This window comes from Sesamum indicum, linkage group LG10, assembly GCF_000512975.1.
Source record: "Sesamum indicum cultivar Zhongzhi No. 13 linkage group LG10, S_indicum_v1.0, whole genome shotgun sequence".
Classification (NCBI taxonomy): Eukaryota; Viridiplantae; Streptophyta; class Magnoliopsida; order Lamiales; family Pedaliaceae; genus Sesamum; species Sesamum indicum.
In genome coordinates this window covers 14540904-14564478 of record NC_026154.1, presented here as the reverse complement: position 1 = coordinate 14564478, position 23575 = coordinate 14540904, and the positions used below count along the sequence as shown (strand labels likewise).

Below are 23575 nucleotides of genomic sequence, written 5' to 3'. Positions count from 1 at the left end.
TCAACTGTGGACTCAGAAGTCCAGCTCTATTACCAGAGTAAATGGCCTAATAATTGTAGCTTCATAGCCCTAATTCATCCTCCACAAGAAATTTACAACCCTCCACGGGTCTCAACTCCATCCAAACAAACCCCAAACCCCAAACCCGATCTATTGCCAACTCCACTAGATGTAGACCTAATTTCAGAGGGCATCTTTATAATTTAGCCTAAAATTCATGTAGTCAAGTCCTTGATAAGGTTCATAATGCTAGGTTGAAAAATGTGGTAATTATATTGATGTAGCGTGGCCGAAGCAGTGTCTTAGGCCTATCCCCCTAACCCTAAGATATGAGTATGACCACTCGATCAACCGTGCGGCCAATGCCTCAATTTTGGCCAACCAAATTCTATTAAATATATTTAATGTTTAGATTTAGATATTAAATAATATAGCACGACTTTGGTGTGTGCAACATTTATTCTTAACTATTAACATTAAAGATACAGCCAAGAATTAGGGTTAAATCTATTTTTGGTTTAATCCAACCCTGATGTTCGCTAAAAATATAAAATTATATATCGCCAAAAACATTTTTAAACTTACATTTCCAATTCTTTTGAGCATTTTTCCTTTATGACTATACCCCTTTAATAAAAAAATTTAGACAGAAAATGTTGACATCAGCCAAAACTTAGGTAAATGCCAACACTCCCACAAACTTGTGGGAGTAGTAGAGCAGTTTACTTTTTGTTAACCAGCAGAAATTCACAAACCAAACCACTCTTATTTTGGAGGAGAAAATCTGCTGTATTCCACATCAACTTAACTTTAGACAAACCCAATATCCAACAATCTCAGCATTTGGTGAGAGTCACCTGTAAGAAATTCTCCAACTTCTTTATTTTGTTTATGGCCTGAAAAACAGGAAAGATCAAACAGCATTCCAACTCTTTAGGCATGACATTACAAGTGTCATCATGTCACAATATCCGAGTTGAGCCACAAATAAGTGGACCGTCATCACCTGATCAATACCATAAACTTATTTCAAGAGCGCAAAAAATCATAAGACATCGAAAAAAACGAGAGAATTCATACCCGAATTCTCAGGTTAACATTAGAAAGAACAAAGAATGGTGGGAAATGTGAATAGCAAAGAACATAGCAAGTCCTTGCTGCTTTCTTCTCTTCTGCTCTCTCTCCCTCTTCCCCACCCCAACAAAAGAAAAACCCATATACCAGTGTTAAAGATGATTTCCCATTCGGAAAAACCAAAAATGTTAAGACCCAGACCATTTTTCTATTCTCTTTACTAAGAATTTTTTGACTCATGAAAAACCTAGAACCCACAACAGTCATCAGAAGTCATCATCAGGATGTACCATCAGTAACTTATTCCTATTTCACTTCCATGAAACAGTAAAACTATTGATGCACCTTCATCTTCTTCTTGCAACCACCTGCTTGGTTATCCGCATTCAACATTGGGCAAACAGAGTAAGGAAAAAAACTCATCTCTTCCCCAATAAAATAAGGGTCTCAGCAGAACCCAGCACATTGAGCAAATCAAGATTCCAGCTTAGCATCAGGTGAGTTCAACCCAGAAGAAATGCCACCAATATGTGAGTCAAAAGGCAACAAGATTTTAGGCTGTACTGCTTGCAGGATTTTAAGGGATGGCTTTGAATCGACGTACTGCGCCACACAAGAAAAATCATGTTTAGCGAGAAGGCAAAGTATATCAAAATTTTGCTATACAACAGAAATGGCGATGATTTCATGCCCATAGGTAATACTTAGGTAGAGGTCACCATGTGTGTTGTGAAAAAAGGATAGGAATATAGAAAAAATGCCGAAAAGTAAAATGCTATCATTACCACGTTGTACAATTGAAAAGCCACTAGGGAATAAACCCAAGAAACAGATAAAATTTTCAATCAAGGGCAAGTACCTTAGTAACATCCCTGAAGAAAGCACTGATTTCTTCATCAGTAAGACCACCCTCGTCAGCATTCTCCTCCCAGCCCAGAGAACGTAGGAAGGCAGCCTCCTCCTCCTCCGAAAATATAGGATCAGAGGTATGATTTTTCTTCCCATTGCTAACATAGTTCTGGGCATCACAAACATCACCATTGCAGGCAGTATCACTTCTTGTCCCAGACAAATTCTCCCCACTCAGGTTTACACCTGATGAGGCATTGCGGTCCTGAGTATTAGGAGCAACCACAATTTCTGTTTCAGTAAGCTTATCTGAAAAAGATGGTGATGCAGCAGGTGCAGTGTCAACAGGTGAGGAGTTTGCTATGGCAGCATCAGCAACAGAAGTGGAGTTAGCCATAGATTTCTTTCGCACTGAGTTGAAAAAATCATTTCGACTTTGAGCTTGAGAGGTTGGTCGCTTCTCAAGCACAGTCCACACTGGCTTCCGGTCCGCGACTGGGTTGTTTGGTAGGACCCTGGTTGCTGCAGATCCAGAAAGAGATGGAGCAGCAAGTGGAGAACTTACTAATTTACTACCACTTGTTGGACTCAAGTTTTCCTTGACAACAGGAGTAGTACCATTCTTTTCTCGCACTGGCTTCAGAACATGAAGCTTTCCCACATTTGATGTCTTCGAAACATCAGCCTTGACAGGCCCACCACGCGGAGACTGGTTAGCAGCAAGTGAAGATGTTACAACATGCTGCTGCTGGCCCACTTTAGTTTTCTGTTTATCTGCAGAACAGGCAGCCTGCAGCAAATTTCAGCATAATTTACAGATCATTCATAAAATAGTCTGCAGACTACAATCACTTCATGCCAAAATAGTGGAAAACCATATAGCAAAAGTAATTAAACAGCTACTAACTAATATTAATTTTTTCAACCTATGCAACCACGACATACATATCAAGGGGGGGGGAGCCCTAAAGTATTAGAGGCAGAAAGTTTAGCAATGGCATCTAACTTTCTACAAAGCTGTAAGGAGTTATCAGAGAACAACTAGTTTATGGTTCTATGCAAACATTCTCAATGTTATTTACTTATAGAAAGGGGGCAAAACGATACCATTTTTTACTGCTAGGATACAGACATTTCACAATAAAACAACTTAATCCAAGCTTTTATTTTAGTCTAGCTTTTCCCTCTGCCTCCTCCACCCAATACTGTAGTATAAACTATTGGAAAACTCCACCTAAAAGAAGATGATCACAAACCTATATGTCCATTCAACATCACTATCCTACAAGCAGCTGTCTCCTGCTTTCTAGCATCAATTTATGGGTTACACTTGCAACAAAATAAAGCATAATTCATAAGAGATCAATGCACTGATTGATGTCACCATCTAAATTGTAGTGTCAACAGAACCCAAAGTCCATCTATCTCCATATCTCTGCATATAAAGTTTGGAACATAATGATAATCATGAGAGCAAGAAATCAAGAACTTTTTTTTTCTCCAATTGTTTGCTCATATAGTCTCATTTCTCAGGAGCACACTGAATATAGATGAATTCATCGTGAAAACACTGCATAAGCCCACAAAGAAAACGTCATTTAACATGAATGAGTAGAAACACAATATACAACAAATTCAATGTTGGGCATAGGACATATATAAAGAAATAACATCAATAATGGATAATAAAAGAATGTTTTCAAAATGAAGATGGATCTAACAGTTGCTTCAACTTTCCCTCCTGATACAATCTCATTAGGCTCCAGTTGCAAAATTTAAATTCCCATCTCCATTGTCAATAATGCTTGTCACTATCCAAAGATTCTGCAAATTTCTTCTTTTTCATCAAAAATGGTCAATCTGGATGACTGGATATCACAAAAAGAGATCAACCACAAATACCTCAATAAGACAACCTTGCCACACATGCCTCCGACAAATTCCACAATCAAAAAGGGAAGACAGTCAACTATTATCTCTCTACTTTGATCTCTCAACTCCAAAGTCTAGCTAATTTCTAGAGAGACCCGGTACCTGGCCCTCTTCTATAAAGTACACAGCATAACATACGGGATAGACAAACTGATCTTGGCATTTCCTAGAATTGCTTAATGAATAGAAATGCTTATACTTTATCAATTAATAGGCATGATCCTGGCATTTCTACTTGCATAGAAACTGCTTAATGATCCCGGCATTTCCACTTGCATCAACACTTATTTTCTCATCAAAAGATCAAAAGGGACACAAATATATAGAAGGAATGACTTTGAATATTTTTCCCACCACACTGCTGTCTAAGCTACATTAAAACGGCCTCGACATTAGAATACCTGCAAATTACCATGGATACCGATTGCACTGATGCCTGTGTTAGGGCAGATATCGTGGAATAATGTACAAAATTATATCCATTCTTTGAGTGTTCTGATCTTATTGACTTTCACAGTTTGTTACCCATTTCATAAATGGATTCACCAAAATTCTCAAGTGATGCAACTCACATACTTGGACAAACATTCCCATCTATTTTCAGTTTCCTTTCCGAGGACGATACTGCTGGTGTGCAGAAATAAATTTCCAACTCCTGATAATCTTACATCATCTATTAAGGAATACACTATAAAACCAATTATCAAAGATAACTTGCAATAGAGAAAATTGCAGGAGAAAGCTCTTGCAATCCATTTTTCTCAACACAAATGTGTTCCCTTTCATAACAAATCTCCTCTAGGGCAAGTTTCATGGTACCCAGGCTTTTTATCCAATCTACACTCAGGCATACTATGGAAAATAAGTATATGCTGTAGTGTGGAACCAGAAATTGTAACATCATTAAAGGATTTGGATGGTTGCATTCTTTAGTATATATCAGATTTTAGAGTTGAATGAACAGGTTTCCTCACCACTTTGCCATAATTAATGAATATGCCATCCTCTGCCATATCACTTCTTTTATATACCAAAAAACAGTAAAGAAAATTACTAAGTCACGCAATCTACAAGAGAGTCAGTTCACATTGAACTGATAAACAGAAGTGTTCCTAATTCATCCAACAACCATATGAAACATCGGATATTCCCTAAAAACTCTAGAAAAAAAGAGAAAGCTATACAGCAAAAGGAAAAGGCAATACACAAACTAGGAATTGAGAATCATAAATTTCCAAGCATGGATAGTTGCACCCTCACCAGAGGTTTTGGCATGGACGGTGTCACAGGAATTAATTGCCTAGATTGTTTAATAGCCAGTTCTTCAAGTCTCTGAGTTCCGATAGATAACTAACAAAAAAGCATTGAGTATTAGCACACTCATAATCTACTCCATTATTAAAGGAGAACGAGACCAACCTGAGGAGTAGTCTGAGCACGAGATGGACCCTGAGCTACAGCTTCAGCCATGTTGAGACTGGTGGTTGAACCCAAAGCGACAGAGGCAGAACTTGATGGAGCAGCTTGTTGCACAGACGAGATGCCAGTCACATTATTTCCAACTAAAACAGGAACCTCAGCCAAAGCCGATCTCCATTTCTCACCCCTGATAATAGTTGGGGTACCAATAGGTAAGCTCTGAAGGGCAGAACTCACTCCAGGAGAAGGGACTCTCCCAACCTCAGGAATTGCTGCTCTTTCTTCTGCACCCAATGATGGAAAATCTCTCTCGAAAGTTGTTTTGTTCACCCCACCAATGGGACTGCCCTTGGAAGGTAAACCATTGGTATTATTTCCACTAGCAATGTTCAAATCAGTTCCAACTTTCTTGTGCCATGTGTCCCCACGTTTCCCAGAAATCATCGACTGGGAACGCCTTAACCCGTCTCTCTCAAATTTGCTTAATAAGGTATTCCCCATTGCATCTGAAAAGTCCCGGTGCCAACGATCTCCTAAAACTGACTTGTCCTTGTCACGAGAATCACATGCATCTTTCTCCCAGTCCCTGTCATGATGGTTTCTACCAAAGCTACTATGAGACCTCAGATGACCAGAACCATTACTACTAGAACTCCGGCGGAAGTATGACGAGGTAGTTCTGTCAGAACTAAAAGATCGTGCAGAATCATGACCATTACTATTCACAAGTGATTTATTCCTCGCAAGCTTTGTTGTAGTTTGTTCATCTAAAACAACAAAAACAGCATCAGGAACTAACTACAGTCAAAGCACAAATGTTTGATACACTATATTTGCTTAAAAACAATGAAATTACCTGAATGTGATATAGAGCCGCCACCATTCAGGCTTCCAGCACTTCTCAACCATTCTGGTATTAGCGTGGGCTCACTTCTTTCCATAACTAGTGGTAAACATTATCGTATACAAAAATATAAATGGAAAGAAAATGAACTTGTCTTCTTAGAGTTGATGACCAAGCATCTGTAGCGTACACAAATAACAATTATGCCAACATCTCCACACCCAGACGAAACAAATGTCGGTCTAACTTTCTAACTTTACTAACTCCGAAATTCTCTTTACTCTAATCCCACTTCTCTTCGCATCAACATCCTAATCTCCCTGCTCCAAAACTCATTAGCCGGGACTCCGACAAGAAAAGTCCAAAAAAGCCCTTATCTAATCCTCCAAGAAACACGCATCCGAATCAAAGAATATCGTCCTGCATTCGGTAACTAGAGTGTTTTCTCTTTCTGTACAATATATTAACTATTAAGTCAATCAAGAACAACTCTACTAAGTCAATCCGAAACTTGAAACTTCTGTTACCTTCTCACTACGCAGAACAGCATTAGAAACTGCTACTAAAGGCCTCGCGCTCAACAAAAACAAGCCGAGAAATCAGAACGACAAGCAAATTTAACAAATGCTACCTAATACTACCCCACTCCAAGCATATATAACCCAAAACAGACAATCCTTCAAAAACAAACGATACCCATATGAAAGAACGCGGAGACAATCAAACCCTGTACCCTAAACTCCGTCCCACAATTACCAAAAAAACCCAGTAAAATCCTAGGGTTTGAAGAGTCCAGCAATACGAAATCCCCAAAGAAATCAGAAATGGTCTTGATATATATCAATGACTAGGAAAAAAATATATATAGACTGAACCCGATTCTTCACGATTGAAATTGAAAAGCAAAATCTATACCCTCAAAACTCTTTCTGCACGAGGGGAGGAAAAAAAAACCCTAATCCCGTTTGCACTCCGCCGCCTCCGAGTGTTTGTATTGTTTCAGACTCCCCCAGATTATATATTACCGAAAATTCCTAGAGAGAGAAGATAAGTGTCGTTTGTGTTCTCAAATTCCTGGGCTCTTCGCTTACTATGTGTCAAGTGTGATGGAGGAGCAGAGATTTTGTGCGTGTTGTTAGAGAGAGGAGATTAGAGATAGAGATTTTGTGTGTAAATGCGTTTGTATTTTGAGGAAGTTGTGTGTTTGATGTCTGTCTGTTGTGTTGTGTGTAATGTTTGATGAAAGTCTGTTCTATACCCCTATTTTCTTTCTCCTCTATTACTACTTATTAATTAATTTCTTTATTGTGGGCACTTTGAATATATATATAGGTAAATTACGTTCAACTTTTTAAAATAATTACAAATACTTTTTTATCGTTTAAAAAGTTACAAAATACCCTCGTGACAGTCTATTGTAAAAGGTATTTGTAGACAATTGTTAATTTAAATAAATTTTTTGTAATTATGACAAATTTTATAAAAAAAAAAACTTTGTTATTTACCCTCTATATATATTGGGAAAAATTGCACTTTTAGTCACACACGATAGGCGGTTGCACTTCTGTTCTCATGGTTTTCGGGCTTGGCACATATAGTCTCATAGGATAAATATTGTAGCACATTTAATCTCATAGGATAAATATCGCGGCACATTTAATCTCATAAGATAAATATCGTGGCACATTTGGTTTTATATAATATAAAGTTGCGCATTTGATCCCATAAAATTATGGCACGTGTGGTCCCATTACTTTATATCCTACGAAACCAAACGTGCAAAATTTTTATCCTATGGGACCAAATGTGCACAATTTTTATTTTGTGGGACCAAATATGTCACAATATTCATCCTATAGGACTAAATGTGCTAACATCGTAAATTGTGGGACTAAAAGTACAACAAACTTTATTGTGAGGACTAAAAGTGCAATTTTTTCATATATTTATACTAATATAAAAAGAAAAGCCCATCCACACTCACAAACAACGGTTAATGACACCGCCGCACCAGTTTTTTGTAAAGTAAAAATTGTCCCTCATGATAAAATAACTAATTTATTAACTTTTCAAAATTTATACTAATTGATAATTTTTTTTTATTAATATAACGTACTGAATTATAATTTTATTTTTATTTATAATATATTTTAAAATATAAAATATTATTTATTATATACGCATATAAAGAACGTTCCACAATGACTAATATTATATATATATATTGAGAGGGGGGGGGGCGCACAAAATGAAAAAATAGGGATAGCATGCCACAAATCTGTCAGGAAGGATTGCACTTACGCCATATATATCTGCAGGATCCCTCTAAATATCGAGACAATAATTCGAACTCATGTGGTGAATAAGATAACGTTCGACTTTAATTATTAGGCCAAAAGATGACACTGTGAATATTAAATACAACCATATTGGTCCTAACTTGTATCTATAGGCAACTTATATTTCCACATTAATGATATAATTAAATAATTTTTTGTTGGTATTTGTTTTTTAATATATTGCCCTTTTAAATTCCAATTTCCAACAACACTCCAAACATGACTTTGAATTAAGGGGTTGGTGTTGTGGTCACAGCATGTAATCATAATTAATTACTAAAATTCTCCTATATTAAAGTTATCATATTACAATAACTAGATTGATCAAAAATAATAAATTTAAAATTCATAGTTATTATAAAATATTTATGTGTTATAAACTCGTGAATTCTTTTATAATTTATCATCCCTATATATATATATATATAACAGAATCAAGACATTTTCCATAATGTAAGGGAGAAAACGATAAAAATTGAGAATTTTCTTATATTTTTGTTTTGTTTTTAAAAATATAGATATGGCATTGTTTGAAAAATATATAAAGGATTAATTACAATTTTTTTATTCATTTTAAAAATATAAAATTATTTTTTTTTCAATATATATACGAAATATTGAATTAGGTGTAACATTAAAAGATCCTAATGGAATGAGTACATGTTCAAACAGGGTATTTTCGGAGCGCGTATAAGTATAATTTCAAACGTATTTTGAGAAAATATATAATTTCATATTTTTTAAAAAAATATAGATATAATTATCTTATATATATATATAATATGTTATTATGATAGGAAAAAGGAATAATAGAAATTATGAACTTTTAATTTTATTATTATTTAAAAAATAGGTACCCATGTCTTTTTTTCCCACGCACACCAAAAAAAAGTGATTTGTTAAAAAAGAAAAAACAGAAAATTATGAATTTGAATGTATTGTTTTATTATTGATCACATAGCATGTAATAATATAAAATATGAGGTGGAAAAGTCTTGAAAACATATACTTGCAATGTCTAAGGCATTTCTTTCCATGACCAAGTATGGGTCACGCCACATTTACTCAACCAACTCAGATTCTGCCATCTTGCTAACATGACATTTATCTCAGCTGTCACGTCAGTCACATTCTATATATTTTGGATCACTTTAGCCTAATAGGACGCCAACTGTTCAAATATACAAGTAGCTAACGTCTCTATATTTATAGTAGATCTGCTAGAATCTCTTCAGTCTGATATATCTGCTAGATGACGTATTTAACCGGGCGATAAGCATCATCCCCAAAAACTAAACATTCCACTAGTTTTGGGGATATTCTAACTTTTTTCAATCGATTTCTAAATATATTGTAACTCGTTCGTATAACTGAAGGTCCAGACAAGTCAATAGGGAGAACAAGCTCACACAGCAAGCATGTTAGCCCCTCGTTTGATTATTTTGATTTATTTGAAAAAATTCTTCGACTCTTTGTAATGCTATCAAAATCTGATATGCAAATGGCCAAAATTGGGTGAGGAGATAAAAGTGTAAAAAGGATTTTCCTTTTTATTAAAGTGTAATTACATAGGTTATATGATTAATGTGGATTGCAGTATTTTTTATAAAAGCGGTGTTGGATTTTTTTTGAATATTTTTGGAGATTGCGTTTTGTTCAATTTGGCATTTAATGAGGCCAGATAGTTTTTTTTTTTAATTGTATTTTAATACCATAATTTATGATACTTTGTTATATTAGTACTATATTTTTCGAAATAGTTTAAAATTATATTACAAAATAGGCTCCGTTTATATTTTTGATATTACCGTTAGATTTCTAACTATAAGCGCACGTGGGTGGCTGCACTTGGTTTTAAAGTCATGCGGCAAGGGGATGAGAAAATTGTATTTTTTGTACCGCAATTTAGGGAGCCTTTTTGCAATATTTGTATCACATTCTCAAATTTTATTAGGGATTTGTGTGTGGCCCTTTAGGTTCGTTTTTCAGTTAAACTTGAGTTTGTATCATATATACAATTTATTTGGCAACTTAGTTGCATTAGATTAATTTCATTAATTAACCACCCTCAATTATATATTATAAAGGGCATTGTAGGCAGTTGATCATAAAAATTGGATGAAAACCTAACAGAATGAGCTTGTTGTTATATGAATTTTAAAAAATTTTAATTTTTTGAACAATAAGAAGGTATTTGAAATTATATAAAATCTTAGAAGAGATTATTGTAATTTACTAAAAAAAAATTTATTTTAAATTAAATCAATCACATAATAAATGTAATATATTTATCATATAATTAATTAATCTTCTTTTTCCTTATACTTAGTTGTTTTTGGCGGGAGGCTCTTGGGAACTCCTAAATAGCCATGATCCTCCTACGATCGCCACGTGGAGCCGCGTCAACCTTTTCGGGTGTTGTGTCCCGCTCCCCTCCAAATCCAGTCAAACATTAGATTAGACCCATTTGCAAGTTGCAAATGGATTGAAAGCTCAGCTTCAGCTTCAAGTCTTCAACGCCCACAGCGCACACGCCGTCTCTTCTGAATTCTCGCACTTACCTATACGTACAGGTCCCACCGTACCTGGATGCTACGGAGAAAGGGGATGATCGGAGTATGACCAACTCGAAGCACAAAACGGCGATCCACCACCACCTGCCGCGGCCCAGGCTTGACCGCCGGAACGCCAGGAAGAATATAGACTATGATGCGGATGGAAGCGCGTCTTCTTCACCGTCCTCGTCGAATTCGTTTTTGGACGGTGTATCGGTGCACAAGACGAGGTCGCTCGACGTATCGCCGCTCTCGAGTCGGACTAGTTTTCGCATTGAAGGAAATGACGGAGAAGCTGATGAGATTTTCAGGTACCTAGGCCTTGGTCCTGAGGATTTCTCGATTCCCGTGGCGGCTTGGGAGGCGAGGAAGAGTTTGTCTCCTTCGGGTGATTTTAAGACTGTGAAGTTTGGTGATCGGAGTGAGATCAGTGAGTTGACGGACGGTTTGGGTGCTGGGATTAGGGCTAATGATGGTGAAGGAGTTGAGGTGGATTTGGGTGATCGTAGAGTTAGTTTTAATGAGGTTAGTGAAACTGAAGTGAGGAGCAAGTTGATTAATCATGGTGGTAGGGGAATTAACGGCATTAGACCACCAACATTGGCGTCTCTGCAGGTGAGACAGTCGATCGAGGACTATACGATCGATTCGCCTGAGTTGATTTTGAACAGTGATGAAAGTAGGTCAGACGAAGTGAGTGAAAACCAAGTCAAAAGTGAGTTGGTGGGTATGGGTCGGTTGGGGATTAGAGGCAGTAGGCCACTAGACTTGGCGCCTCAAAAAGTGAACATGCTATCAGTTGTTGATAATAAGAGCAACTCACTTGAATATGCAGACAGTACTGGAGGTAGGATAAAGATTAGTAACAGTGAAGCGAAGGATGTGACGGAGTCGATTTTGGACAGCAGTGAAGTTAGGGTTGCTGAAGTGAGTGAAATCGAAGTGAGAAGTGAGTTAGCATCCATTGGTGGTTGCGGGATTGAAGCTAGTAGGCTGCCAAAATTGGCCCCTCCACCAGTGATGATGCGGTCACTTGTGGACGAAACGAGTTCCACTTGGGATATATTTAAAGCATTTGGTCCTCAAGACGATCAGGATTTAAAGTCTCCACGAGATGTCATTAGCTATTCAATTAATGAAGTTGAAGAAAATAAGGATTCGATTCATAAAGTTGAAGAAAATATGGAAGTTGAAAGGAGAAGCACTGGTGGAATGCAAGAAGAGTGTGACGATGCCATTAAAAAGGAGAGAGGGGCCAGTTTGGAGTCGTGTTCAGATTCATCAGATGATGAAAATGGTGTTGGTTCTGTTTGCTTGATTGGGGAAAATGATTACACTGTCTCGCCAAACGGTTCATTCAGGTGTAGTATCATGTCGTGGCAGAAGGGTGACTTCCTTGGAAGTGGTTCATTTGGATTTGTGTATGAGGGATTCACTGAGTAAGTCTTCCTCAAAGATGCAAAGTATGATAATCTTATGAAGAATTATTTGCAGTCGTACCATATTAAGACGGATCAAGAACAGATTGGACATGGTGTAGTGAGATATTTTGCTGCATGCATTCAATGCGTAGTTTCATTTAAAGCACTTGTGAAATTATTGCATATAATCACATGAGTTTTTCAATACAAACTAATAAGGAAGTTGGTCTAATACTCTTCTGGGTCCTTACAATTTCTTTCCTTCAATTGCTGCAGTGATGGTTTCTTTTTTGCTGTGAAGGAGGTATCTTTACTGGACCAAGGCAGCCAAGGCCAGCAAAGCCTTTATCAGCTTGAACAGGTGAGGACAATGCATGGTGTTTTGTTGCACAAAGAACTGAAAACCTGTGTCAGTGTGCACACACCTTGACAACTATTGCTTGGCTAATTCTCCTTTTATATTTCTTTGATTATCCAGGAGATATCTCTTCTAAGACAGTTTCATCATGAGAACATTGTTCGCTACTTGGGCACAGATAAAGTATACTACTAGCCTGTTAAGAAATGTCTGCATATCATGTTTCTCTTTAATTCTTAACATGAAACGTAATTTTCCAGGATGATGCTAAACTCTATATCTTCCTTGAGCTTGTAACAAAAGGCTCACTTGCGAAACTCTATGGAAAATATCATCTTCGAGACTCCCAAGTCTCAGCATACACAAGGCAGATTTTAAGTGGGTTGAATTATCTTCACTGCAGAAATGTGGTACACAGGTGACTCAATCTATCTTTTTATTCAGGTTTTATTGGCCATTACTGGGTTTTCTTGTTATCTCTGTTTTCCCCCCTCTTTTTGCTGAGGGGCCTCGTATTTCCCTATATTTCAACTTTTACTTGAGGTATATTGTCCCTAATATTGTAGTCTATGCATGCAGGATTCCAATATTAGTAATTTCTTCAATTGTTAGTTTCCTCAATAGAATATTACCGTTGCCTTTTCCTTTTCAGCCAAAGTTGGATGTGTGTTTTCCATATAAAATTAGTCTTGAGGTAGTATACTTTGATGTGAATCCACATTCAGAGAGGTCTGTCAGGTTCAGTTCTGGCCCTTCAAGTAGATTATTCTAAGTTTCCTAACTCTTACTGAAATCTGTTTCCTTTTCTTTTCAAGGGATATAAAATGCGCCAATATATTGGTGGATGTAAGTGGCTCTGTGAAACTGGCAGATTTTGGATTGGCAAAGGTGAGTACAGGACAAAGTCTATGATTCTTTCCTTTCTAAGATGCAATTTTGGATGCTTAAGAAGCTTCTTTCATGTGTTTACTCAGGCAACTAAACTGAATGACATCAAATCCTGCAAAGGCACACCATATTGGATGGCTCCAGAGGTGACTTTCCTAGCTCCCTCTTGATTACTCATATATTCAGAATATTTAGTTTTTGAATAAAGACATAGATATTTTGGTCATTTTATCTGTATAAAAAACGCAATTTGGCTAACCAAAAACTAACTTTGTACCTGTCCCTTGGGAATCGAAGTTTACTTTCTTACTGAATCAGTTAATAATTAAGACACGATTAACAAGTGCATCACTTTTGACCTTATCCCCAACTCTGGAAAATAAAACCTCTCATATTATTGTGATGATCGAACTAAACTTGTGTTATTTTTAGCTAGTTATTAGCTTCTCCCATTTGAAGTTTGAATAAAGAGGACCCATGTTAGAGAATTTTTCATGTCATTCATTTACAGTAGCTAATAAAAGACAACGCTTGTAATCTTAAGTTGCTATGTAAAATTTGGAAAAAATTGTTTCCATTTTCATTCGCAGTTCACATGTGAGCCATAAAAATTGCCTTACATCTGAAAACTTGATACTTAATATCCTGTCAGGTTGTGAATCAAAGGAACCGTGGCTATGGTCGTGCTGCTGATATATGGAGCCTTGGGTGCACTGTTCTGGAAATGTTAACTGGTCAAATTCCTTACTCTCACTTGGAAGGGGTATGACATGTTCTGTGACAAGTTCTGCAAGAAATGCATGCCTCCTTTTTCCTACTCAAAGTTTTAGGTTGCAATTATTTTTCATGCTGAATTGATTTGCAATTCACTGAAGAATTTCTGTTGTGGCTGAACTATAGTTTTAGCGTCATGAATGGTATTAAGTTTGCATAACAAATTATTCCTGGAGGGAATATAATCAATGCTCTCTCTCTCTCTGAGGCGCACTAGACACAGACGTAGCTCTTTTAGTATGACCGGACCATTTTCTTTATCTTCATAGCCCTTTTAATGCCACTTTATATTAGAGCAGTTTTAGATGTCATGCAGACATTTCGAACTTGCAATCTGTTTATGTGTTTTTATACCTTGTTCTAGTTGTAATGGTCACTTAGTCCAATAGATAATGCATTATTTATTATTTTCTTTGCTGAATCTGGATTGTTTATATAACAAAGATTTATGTATGGCTGGTATGATTGATCATGTTCCATGGTTGCTCATAATTGATCAAAGTCATCTGTTTTATGTACCTTGTTCCTGAGGACCTACATGTCTTTCTCATTCATTGGTCTCCTGCCGTACATGTTATACTTGGGCTAGAGTGCAAGCAAGAAATTTTGAGTAATTTGGGTCACCAATTAAAGAATAAGAGACAATGTTTTGACAAAAACGTCGAAGCAGACAGCTATCGTGAAAAGTTTATTTCATAAGTTTGTTTTGTTTTACAGGTGCGAGTCATTATTTACACACTTAATCTTAATGCTAGTTTTGGTTGTATATCAAATTACTTTTAAAAAAATAGCTGTTATGTGTCCTTACTATCTTTTATTGCGGCAAGCTGCCAAGAGTCTTTTACTATTAAACATATATCTTTTACTATTAAACGTCGAAGCAGACAGCTATTCTGAAAAGTATTTCATAAGTTTGTTTTGTTTTACAGGCGCAAGTCATTATTTACACTCTTAATCTTAATGCGAGTTTTGGTCGTATATCAATTACTATTAGAAAATAGCTGTTATGTGTCCCTACTATCTTTCATTGCTGCAAGCTGCCAAGAATAAGAGTGTTTCTAGACGCCAACTTCTCATTCCTCGTATGTTAGTCATGGTACAGGTTTAGTTCAAATACCCTTCTTAAAAGTGCAGAAGGTCGTCTTCCACCTACTTTAGGGGTGTTTGCAATAGCTTGTGCCTTTGTGGTGGGAATAAGTTGTACAAAAAGTTGTAAGTTAAACAATAGTAAAAGTTACAATTTGGGAGTGTTTGAAACGAAGTTAGAAGTGAAAAAAGTTGAGGTTGGAGTGTTTGGAAGAACTGCTTAATTAGAGAGCCTCTTATAGCTTTTGGCTTAGTCATCTTAATTTGAGCAGTTCAAAAGCTTCTAGCTGTAAAATAAAAACACTCCTTTCATCTTATTTTAAGCATTTGCAAACACCCTTTTTGTTTCGTGGTCATGTGATATTGGCAACATGACATGTCTGAGACTCGAGCCATTTACATCTGAAATAGATGGCTCCTCCATGGTTTCAGTTACAAAATATTTTCGGACAGGTTTCACTATGACATTTTTATACTCCTCTGCTTGATAAGATTTTAATCCACAGACATGTAATTTTGCATCAACTAGTTCTGATTTTGAACCTTCCCAAGCATTCCCAATATGGTGTAAATGTCTCCAAGCTATTGCATGGTGAGTCGTGTTGTAAGAATTCTTTTTTGGTTGTAACAGATGCAAGCCTTGTTCAGAATTGGCAGGGGTGAACTTCCTCCTATACCTAATAGCTTATCAAGAGATGCCAAGGATTTTATCCTGAATTGCTTGCAAGTTAACCCAGATAATCGACCTACAGCTGCTCAACTATTGGAGCATCCATTTGTGAAGAAGCCACATTCAACTTTTCAAAGTCCTGTATCTCCACACTACCATGCTGTACGATTATAAGAGAATTCGTCAACATTCAGCAGTTGAAGATGGTGAGGTAGGTATACCTTGAGGCATAAGTGGCTTGATCTTTTCTTTCTTTTGTTGCATGCCGAATTTATTTTAAGCTCGCATCTGCAAGAGTTTACATGATCTTGAGGATAGGTACCTGTCCATTAGGTCAGAAATTTCATTATTCCACCAGTTAGTCCTTGCATGAGGCGCTTTCAGCGGTGACACGTGGTATAGGTGTGTGGCAGTTTTCACGTGTCACGGCCCTGGTAACGTTGCTTCTGGAGATCTCTGTAGGAGGTGTCTTGGATGCTGCGATATACTTTTTTTGTTGCAATTTGATAGGGTTGCCTTGGGCCCCTGAGATAACTTCGATAATGACCCTTTTGTGTGTATTGGACCAATTTTCTTCGTACTTCTTTGGCCCATTTAGTCTTCAATGAGCTAGGTAGTTTCACATGCTTTATTCTTCCATTATATTTTCCAGGGGGAAGAATGAGGGAACATGTGTCTTTATCATCAAATGGTGGGGAAGTATAAAGGTGATTGTAAGTTCTAAAGAGTGCCTTCACAATGGTTACTAGGACAATTTACTTTAGGAACGCCTACCGTAACTAGGAAACTCGAAGATATGCAAATAGGTATGTTTTCAAGTGTTTGGTTATTTGTAGCAAGACATTCGGATGACGTCGTAAAGTTTTGTTATAAACTGTCAAAATCAAAATGTTATGATCTTCTAAGTCCTTTCCGAAGAAACAAGGAGACTCATTATGTGGAGGATATGTCAAGCTTCTTTAGTTTGATCAAGCAGTAAGCCCCTTCTCCCTTGTTAACTGAAAAACATATCTTTAGCTCTGGTAACTTATTCCAAAAGGTGACTGCAATTTTTGATTAACATCTCCAACCTTCGGAATCTCCATAAACACCTTAATAGTTTCAAGAATTCATAGTGTATTTTCCTTGAGCTTATTAGCCAAACACTAGGACATAGAGAGTTAAATTCTGTGAATAGAATATAGTTATTTTGTATATTTCCTTGTGACGAAGGTGTGGGCTCGTTTGCATGTAGTGACACTCACACTGCACTTCCCTTCTACTGCATCTCAGCTTTGGGGAATAAATTTCATTGCAATCTCACAAGTTGCATTTTCTGCGTCTAACATTTCTCTTTATATTTGTTAGGAGGACAGTTACATGCTGATCAGACTTCTCTTACGGTCTTCGTGAAGAGTCATGCTGCCCTTTGAAACGCATGGATTTCTAAAGAAAAAACTGGGTAATCTTGCTAGCCGGCATTGACAAGGTCATGAACTGTTACTGGAATATGTTGTCCTTGAACGTGGAGGTGATCTCCATTTGGTGTTTGCGAATTCAAAAAGTTAGTTTCAGCGATTAAGGGGAAAGACACTCCTGGGGTTTATGTTCGTGTACCAAAACCCAAAAAACAAGTGAGGCTGAGTTCAGATTTGTTCGTTTCTTTCGCTTGTTTGATTGTTTTATTTGCTTGTGTCATTGGTGTTGTATCTGAATTATTAGAAAGTAACTTCGTAGGTACAATTGTAAATAGTGATTGATTTTGTAAATAGCTCATTCAATTCATATGAATGCTACAAAACTTGGAAGTTTTGATGGTTATAGTTTATGTGATTGTTCGATTTCTATCTCATCTCATCTTTGAAGAAAATATGAGATGGGTTTTGTTTTAGAGTGTGCGGTTGCATATAAGATAAAAGTGTAATGATGACAACTGATGTACCGTGTAAAATGTGATAGATAAGAAAGAAATGTAGTAATTATAGGTGATGTCATGGGTAATTCTTATTTAATTTAACTTTGGTCGAATCAAACCAGTCACATATTATTTAATATATATTACAAATTACATTAATTATTATCATTACAATCAATCACGGAGTAAGTATAATATAATTATTATGTGATTAATAATTTTTTAAAATTATATACAATAATTATATTGTACTTGTCATATAATTGGTTTAAATTTGTCAAATATCAAAGGAGTTAGAATGTTCAGTGACGAAAAATTCTTGAAAATAGTGAAATATCGTTGAAATGTATATTCTTTTTTCAAGTTTGAAATAGATTTCTAAATATTAGAGATCTTGTTTATCACAACCATAATTACCAATACAAAGCCAACAAATCTTGATTTATTTTAGGTAGTTGTTTGACTTATTACACCATCCAAAACCAGTGTGATTATCAAAATAATATGTGTTCATTGAGGTGCATGTAGTTTGTTTTTGTAATATTTTGATTTAATGGGTCCTTATATCTTATTGATACTGATAATTATTTTTTACTGATATTTTTTGGTGTATGAGAGCTCTTACAAAAAGATACACAAATATAATTACACATAAATTTCAATAATCAATATCAAATGTGTATAACTATTCAATAACTGCTATTTGAATAGACTAACAACTATTATTAAAATAGATAAACCCACATAAATTAGTAAACTCGACCCGTTATATCTTTCGTCATGAGATTTTAATTTCGTTAATTATATTAAAGGAATATTTGCAAACGCTTTAAAAAAGCGTATTTCAGCTTCATGCTCCAAAATAGCACTTTTAAAGTGTTTGGTATATTAACTTCTGTTTTCTGAAACGACTAAAAGAAGTGCTTTTAGGCTAAAAGCTAGAAGCATATTGTGGGGTGCTTTTAATTATTTTGGCTTTTTTGTAAACAAATTCAACTTTATTTTTGATCAATTTACCCTTATTATAATAATTTTAATTCAACTTTACTATTTTTAATATATTTTAAAAATTATATATTTAAATTGATATCGGAGCTTTCAAATAATTTGAATTTTAACAATCATTAAATTTACACTTTCACATATTTGGTATTTTAAGTTTTTTATATTTTATAAGTTGTATCATCTAATTATATTATTTCGTTTACATATTATTATTTGATTGATTAATATTTTTTTTTTTACAATCATACAAGTTTAATAATTGTGTATGCACCAGCAAATTATATTACTCAGTAGAAGCATTATTAAAATAAACACATTTTTTTAAATACATTCAAAAACATAAATATAAAATACTAATCAAAATAAAATTTATATTTTTTTGTGAGAAAATAATTATTAGTGATAAATAATAAGTGAAATAATAACAAAAAAAATGGTATAGTTTGCAGACATAGGGACAAAATAATCTTTTATAAATTAAGTTTATTTTAAAAGTGGTTTTTCTCCAAACACTATCTAACTTAATTTTTATCTACTTTTTATTTTTTTAACAAATACTACTCACTTTTGATTTAATATAATTTTTAATTTTTTCGACAATAATCACTTTTCTAAAAGTAGAAAGTTTTGCAAATACGTCCTAAGTCTGATGAACCAATAGTTTTGAAGTCCAATTACAAGTGAGATTTGAGTTGGGCTTATGTGAGAGCCCATGAGCCCAACACTCTCTCACGAAATATAAAGCCCTTACAAATTCACCACTGTGAAAAGAACCCCCACTCCGAAATCTCCTTCCCTCCATTTCTTCTCCCAACCCTCCCCAAATCCCACCCCCACCCACATTCTCAAACCAAAACCCCCAAAGAAACGGAAAGATTCTCTCTGCAGAGGGTGGAGAAAAGGGTTGTGAACTTCAATTCACAAGCCTTCGTAGTTCCCGCACAATTTCAGCACATCTTCCTCAGAATCCAGCGAAGGGGAAAGAGCAAGAATGGGGAAAGATGAGGATGAGATGAGGGGGGAGATAGAGGAGCGATTGATAAACGAGGAGTACAAGATTTGGAAGAAGAACACCCCCTTCTTGTATGATCTGGTTATTACTCACGCCCTCGAGTGGCCATCTCTGACTGTGGAGTGGTTGCCGGACCGGGAAGAGCCGCCGGGGAAGGATTACTCAGTACAGAAGATGATTCTTGGGACCCACACCTCGGAGAACGAGCCCAATTATTTGATGCTTGCCCAGGTGCAGCTGCCCCTCGAGGATGCTGAGAATGATGCCCGGCATTACGATGATGACCGCTCTGAGTTCGGTGGGTTTGGATGCGCTAATGGCAAGGTAGGTTTTCCTTTATCTTCTCTTTTTCTGGGGGTGTGTGTGTCTGTTTTCTATTCCTTTAATTTATTGTGGGTTTTGATTTAAAAGTGTCCACTTGATCCTTTTGGCTTAGTTTGTCTGAATTTACGTTGGGTATTTGGAGTGCGGAAGTGGGCAGTCTATGATTTGCTCAGTCCAAATTTGAAATGTGAATTCTTGAAAAATCCAATTCTAAAATGCCCCAATTTAATGCTGCAAAAAATAAGATGTGCGTCTGCCCTACAGACAATTCAAACTCAGAAACTGTTCAGTTGTATATAATTTGGACTGTCTGCTTGTAGTTGTCATGAAAATTTGAACTTGGTCCAGTTGTGCTCAACTGAGTTAATTAGGTTTTACTTGTAGACTGTAGTACACACACTACAAATTCAGAGCTGTTCATTTGTTTAAATACTTGAACAAGAGTGGTCATTGAAATCAGGAGTTGATTCTTGACTTGTTTTACATCTTAATATGTTCTACATTATTTGTATGACAAGTTGAATGTCTTATCTTATTTATATTGTTTTCAGGATCCAAAGCCATATAATTTTTCATAGTATGTATTAAGTATTTCTTTTGCAGGTGCAAATTATCCAGCAAATCAATCATGATGGAGAGGTCAATCGGGCTCGTTATATGCCCCAAAACCCATTCATTATTGCCACCAAGACAGTCAGTGCTGAAGTTTATGTTTTTGATTATAGCAAACATCCATCCAAGCCTCCTTTGGATGGTGCATGTAACCCTGATTTGAGGTTAAGGGGCCACAGCACTGAAGGGTATGGTTTGTCATGGAGTCAGTTTAAGCAGGGTCATCTATTGAGTGGTTCTGATGATGCCCAAATATGCTTGTGGGACATAAATGCAACTCCGAAGAATAAGGCTCTAGATGCCATGCAGATTTTTAAGGTATGTTAAATGAATTTTTTTTTGTAACTTGTGTATTCTTGGTAATAATCATTACTAGCAGAAAGTTGATCTATGTAATCTTCTTAATTTTTTACCTTGACATTAATGGTTCACTGACAATAAGCTAATCTGTGCTAAGAACAGATTCATGAAGGTGTTGTTGAAGATGTAGCATGGCATCTTAGGCACGAGTACCTGTTTGGTTCGGTTGGAGATGATCAGTATCTGCATATATGGGATCTGCGCACTCCATCTGTCAGCAAGCCTATACAATCTGTAGTTGCTCATCAGAGTGAGGTTAGTTTCATGATTTTGATTTAGTTGAAAATTGAGAACAATGAATACCGAGCATTGGTAGATCACATATCATAAAGAGAATGTAACATATTTAGACATTGTTAATACCATTCGTTGCAAAATACCCGTTACATGTTGTGGTCGAGATTCAAGAATTTTTTTTTTCAACATTCAGTACTCATGTACAATTCCAGTAACCATAAAAGGTTGCCTGTGTATGGAAATAATTTCGAATGCGTTTCATACTACTTTGGAGGAGAACATGTCTTTCCGTTTCATTAGATTCTTTTCACTTTATCCCTCCATTTTTTTCATCACCTGAACAACTTATTTCCTATGTGCATTTGGATAGGTGAACTGTTTGGCTTTCAATCCATTCAATGAATGGGTAGTGGCGACTGGGTCTACTGATAAGACGGTCAAACTATTTGATATGCGAAAGATTTCTACTGCTCTCCACACCTTTGATTGTCACAAGTAAGTGATAATATTTTGGTTTTTGTCTTAGTATGCATGAAGAATATATATTCTTTGTTAGGATGGTTATTTGCTAACTCCTGCTTTAATTGCACAATAGGGAGGAGGTTTTCCAGGTTGGATGGAATCCAAAGAATGAGACCATCTTAGCGTCCTGTTGTCTTGGTAGGAGACTGATGGTCTGGGACCTCAGCAGGTAATTTCTTCAACCTTCTAGGAATGACAGCTTTTTTTGTGATTATCTGGCAAGACACAAGCTATTGCATGTATAAAGCAGTGGTGCTTATCTAGTCAATTTGTGCAGTCATTTACTATAGAAACCATCATGTTGAGGTTGTATTTACATTTAATATATTTGGACTATATTGTACCTAATTGGTTGCAAGGGATATGTTCCGCTCCACTTTTTTCCTTTTACTTCTCAAAACTTTTGTGTGCCTACTAGTTTTACACGAACCATCTCCAGGAGTGTTCTTATTTCAGTCCCTCCCTGGCTCCCCCTTCTGTTTTGGGCAATAATTTGTGAACCTATGTTTTATCACTTGATTAACTCAATGGGACCTGTCTGCCCTATGTTTTCACTTTACAACCATTCTTTCCTAGGCAACAGCCTGGTTGATTAACATGAGAGGCTGACATTGTCACTCACTGATTCTTTTTTGTTCATAGGATTGACGAAGAACAGACACCAGAGGATGCTGAGGATGGACCTCCAGAGTTGTTATTTATTCATGGCGGTCATACTAGTAAAATTTCGGACTTCTCATGGAACCCATGTGAGGATTGGGTTATCGCTAGCGTAGCCGAGGATAACATACTGCAGATATGGCAGATGGCAGAGAACATATACCATGATGAAGATGATCTGCCTGGAGATGACTCCACCAGAGGTTCCTAGTTCTAGGTTAGGAGCACCTATATATGATTAGGTAGATATGAATGACCAAGAATTTACTTCTTAAAAAAGTGTTTTGCTTTTCTCTCTGTGCATCTGTTGTTGTATCATTAAATCTTGGGTTATAATTTAGCATTCAACATTAAACTGCTTTGTCTATTTGCCTGCTGCAATTTGCTTACATTGAGGTGGTGTGTGTAATTATTTTTCTTTACTAAATAGGCACAACCACCACAAGAAACCCATATGGCTTACCATCAAAATCATTTAAATCAGTTTCTAATTCGTGATGTTGTTCTAAAAAGAATATTGTAACCTCACACTTAAAATATAGGGTAAATTACAATGAGATTTACTTAGTTTTGACATAATTATATATAATCTCTTGTTATTTGAAAAATTATTAATATTCTTTTATCTCTTTTTGATTTTAACGGTTATTTAACTATATATTAGGTTTTGTTTAATATTTGTTAGTATCTATTAATTTTCATTTGATGTTTATGGTGAACTATAATTTAGACACTCTCTT

General features: G+C 36.0%; 3 protein-coding genes across 3 annotated transcripts; 2 read left to right on the top strand and 1 right to left on the bottom strand.

Moving 5' to 3' along the window:
* LOC105172576 lies at window positions 861–7359 on the bottom strand. The gene is made up of 5 exons (XM_011094080.2): window positions 6131–7359; window positions 5275–6041; window positions 5116–5205; window positions 1934–2713; window positions 861–1677 (listed from the first exon to the last, which is right to left on the bottom strand). Exons 1-5 carry the CDS (start codon window positions 6213–6215, stop codon window positions 1549–1551), a joined length of 1851 nt encoding a protein of 616 aa, XP_011092382.1. The 5' UTR covers window positions 6216–7359; the 3' UTR covers window positions 861–1548.
* Window positions 10900–18030, top strand: LOC105172575 (mitogen-activated protein kinase kinase kinase 1). The gene is made up of 9 exons (XM_011094079.2): window positions 10900–12451; window positions 12710–12794; window positions 12912–12974; window positions 13052–13209; window positions 13607–13679; window positions 13766–13825; window positions 14332–14442; window positions 16171–16420; window positions 17557–18030. The coding sequence occupies exons 1-8, from the start codon at window positions 11076–11078 to the stop codon at window positions 16381–16383; spliced, it is 2139 nt and encodes a 712-aa protein (XP_011092381.1). The 5' UTR covers window positions 10900–11075; the 3' UTR covers window positions 16384–16420; window positions 17557–18030.
* On the top strand, window positions 19890–23202 carry LOC105172574 (WD-40 repeat-containing protein MSI1). Its single transcript, XM_011094078.1, has 6 exons — window positions 19890–20444; window positions 21048–21374; window positions 21519–21671; window positions 22024–22148; window positions 22249–22344; window positions 22818–23202. Exons 1-6 carry the CDS (start codon window positions 20100–20102, stop codon window positions 23044–23046), a joined length of 1275 nt encoding a protein of 424 aa, XP_011092380.1. The 5' UTR covers window positions 19890–20099; the 3' UTR covers window positions 23047–23202.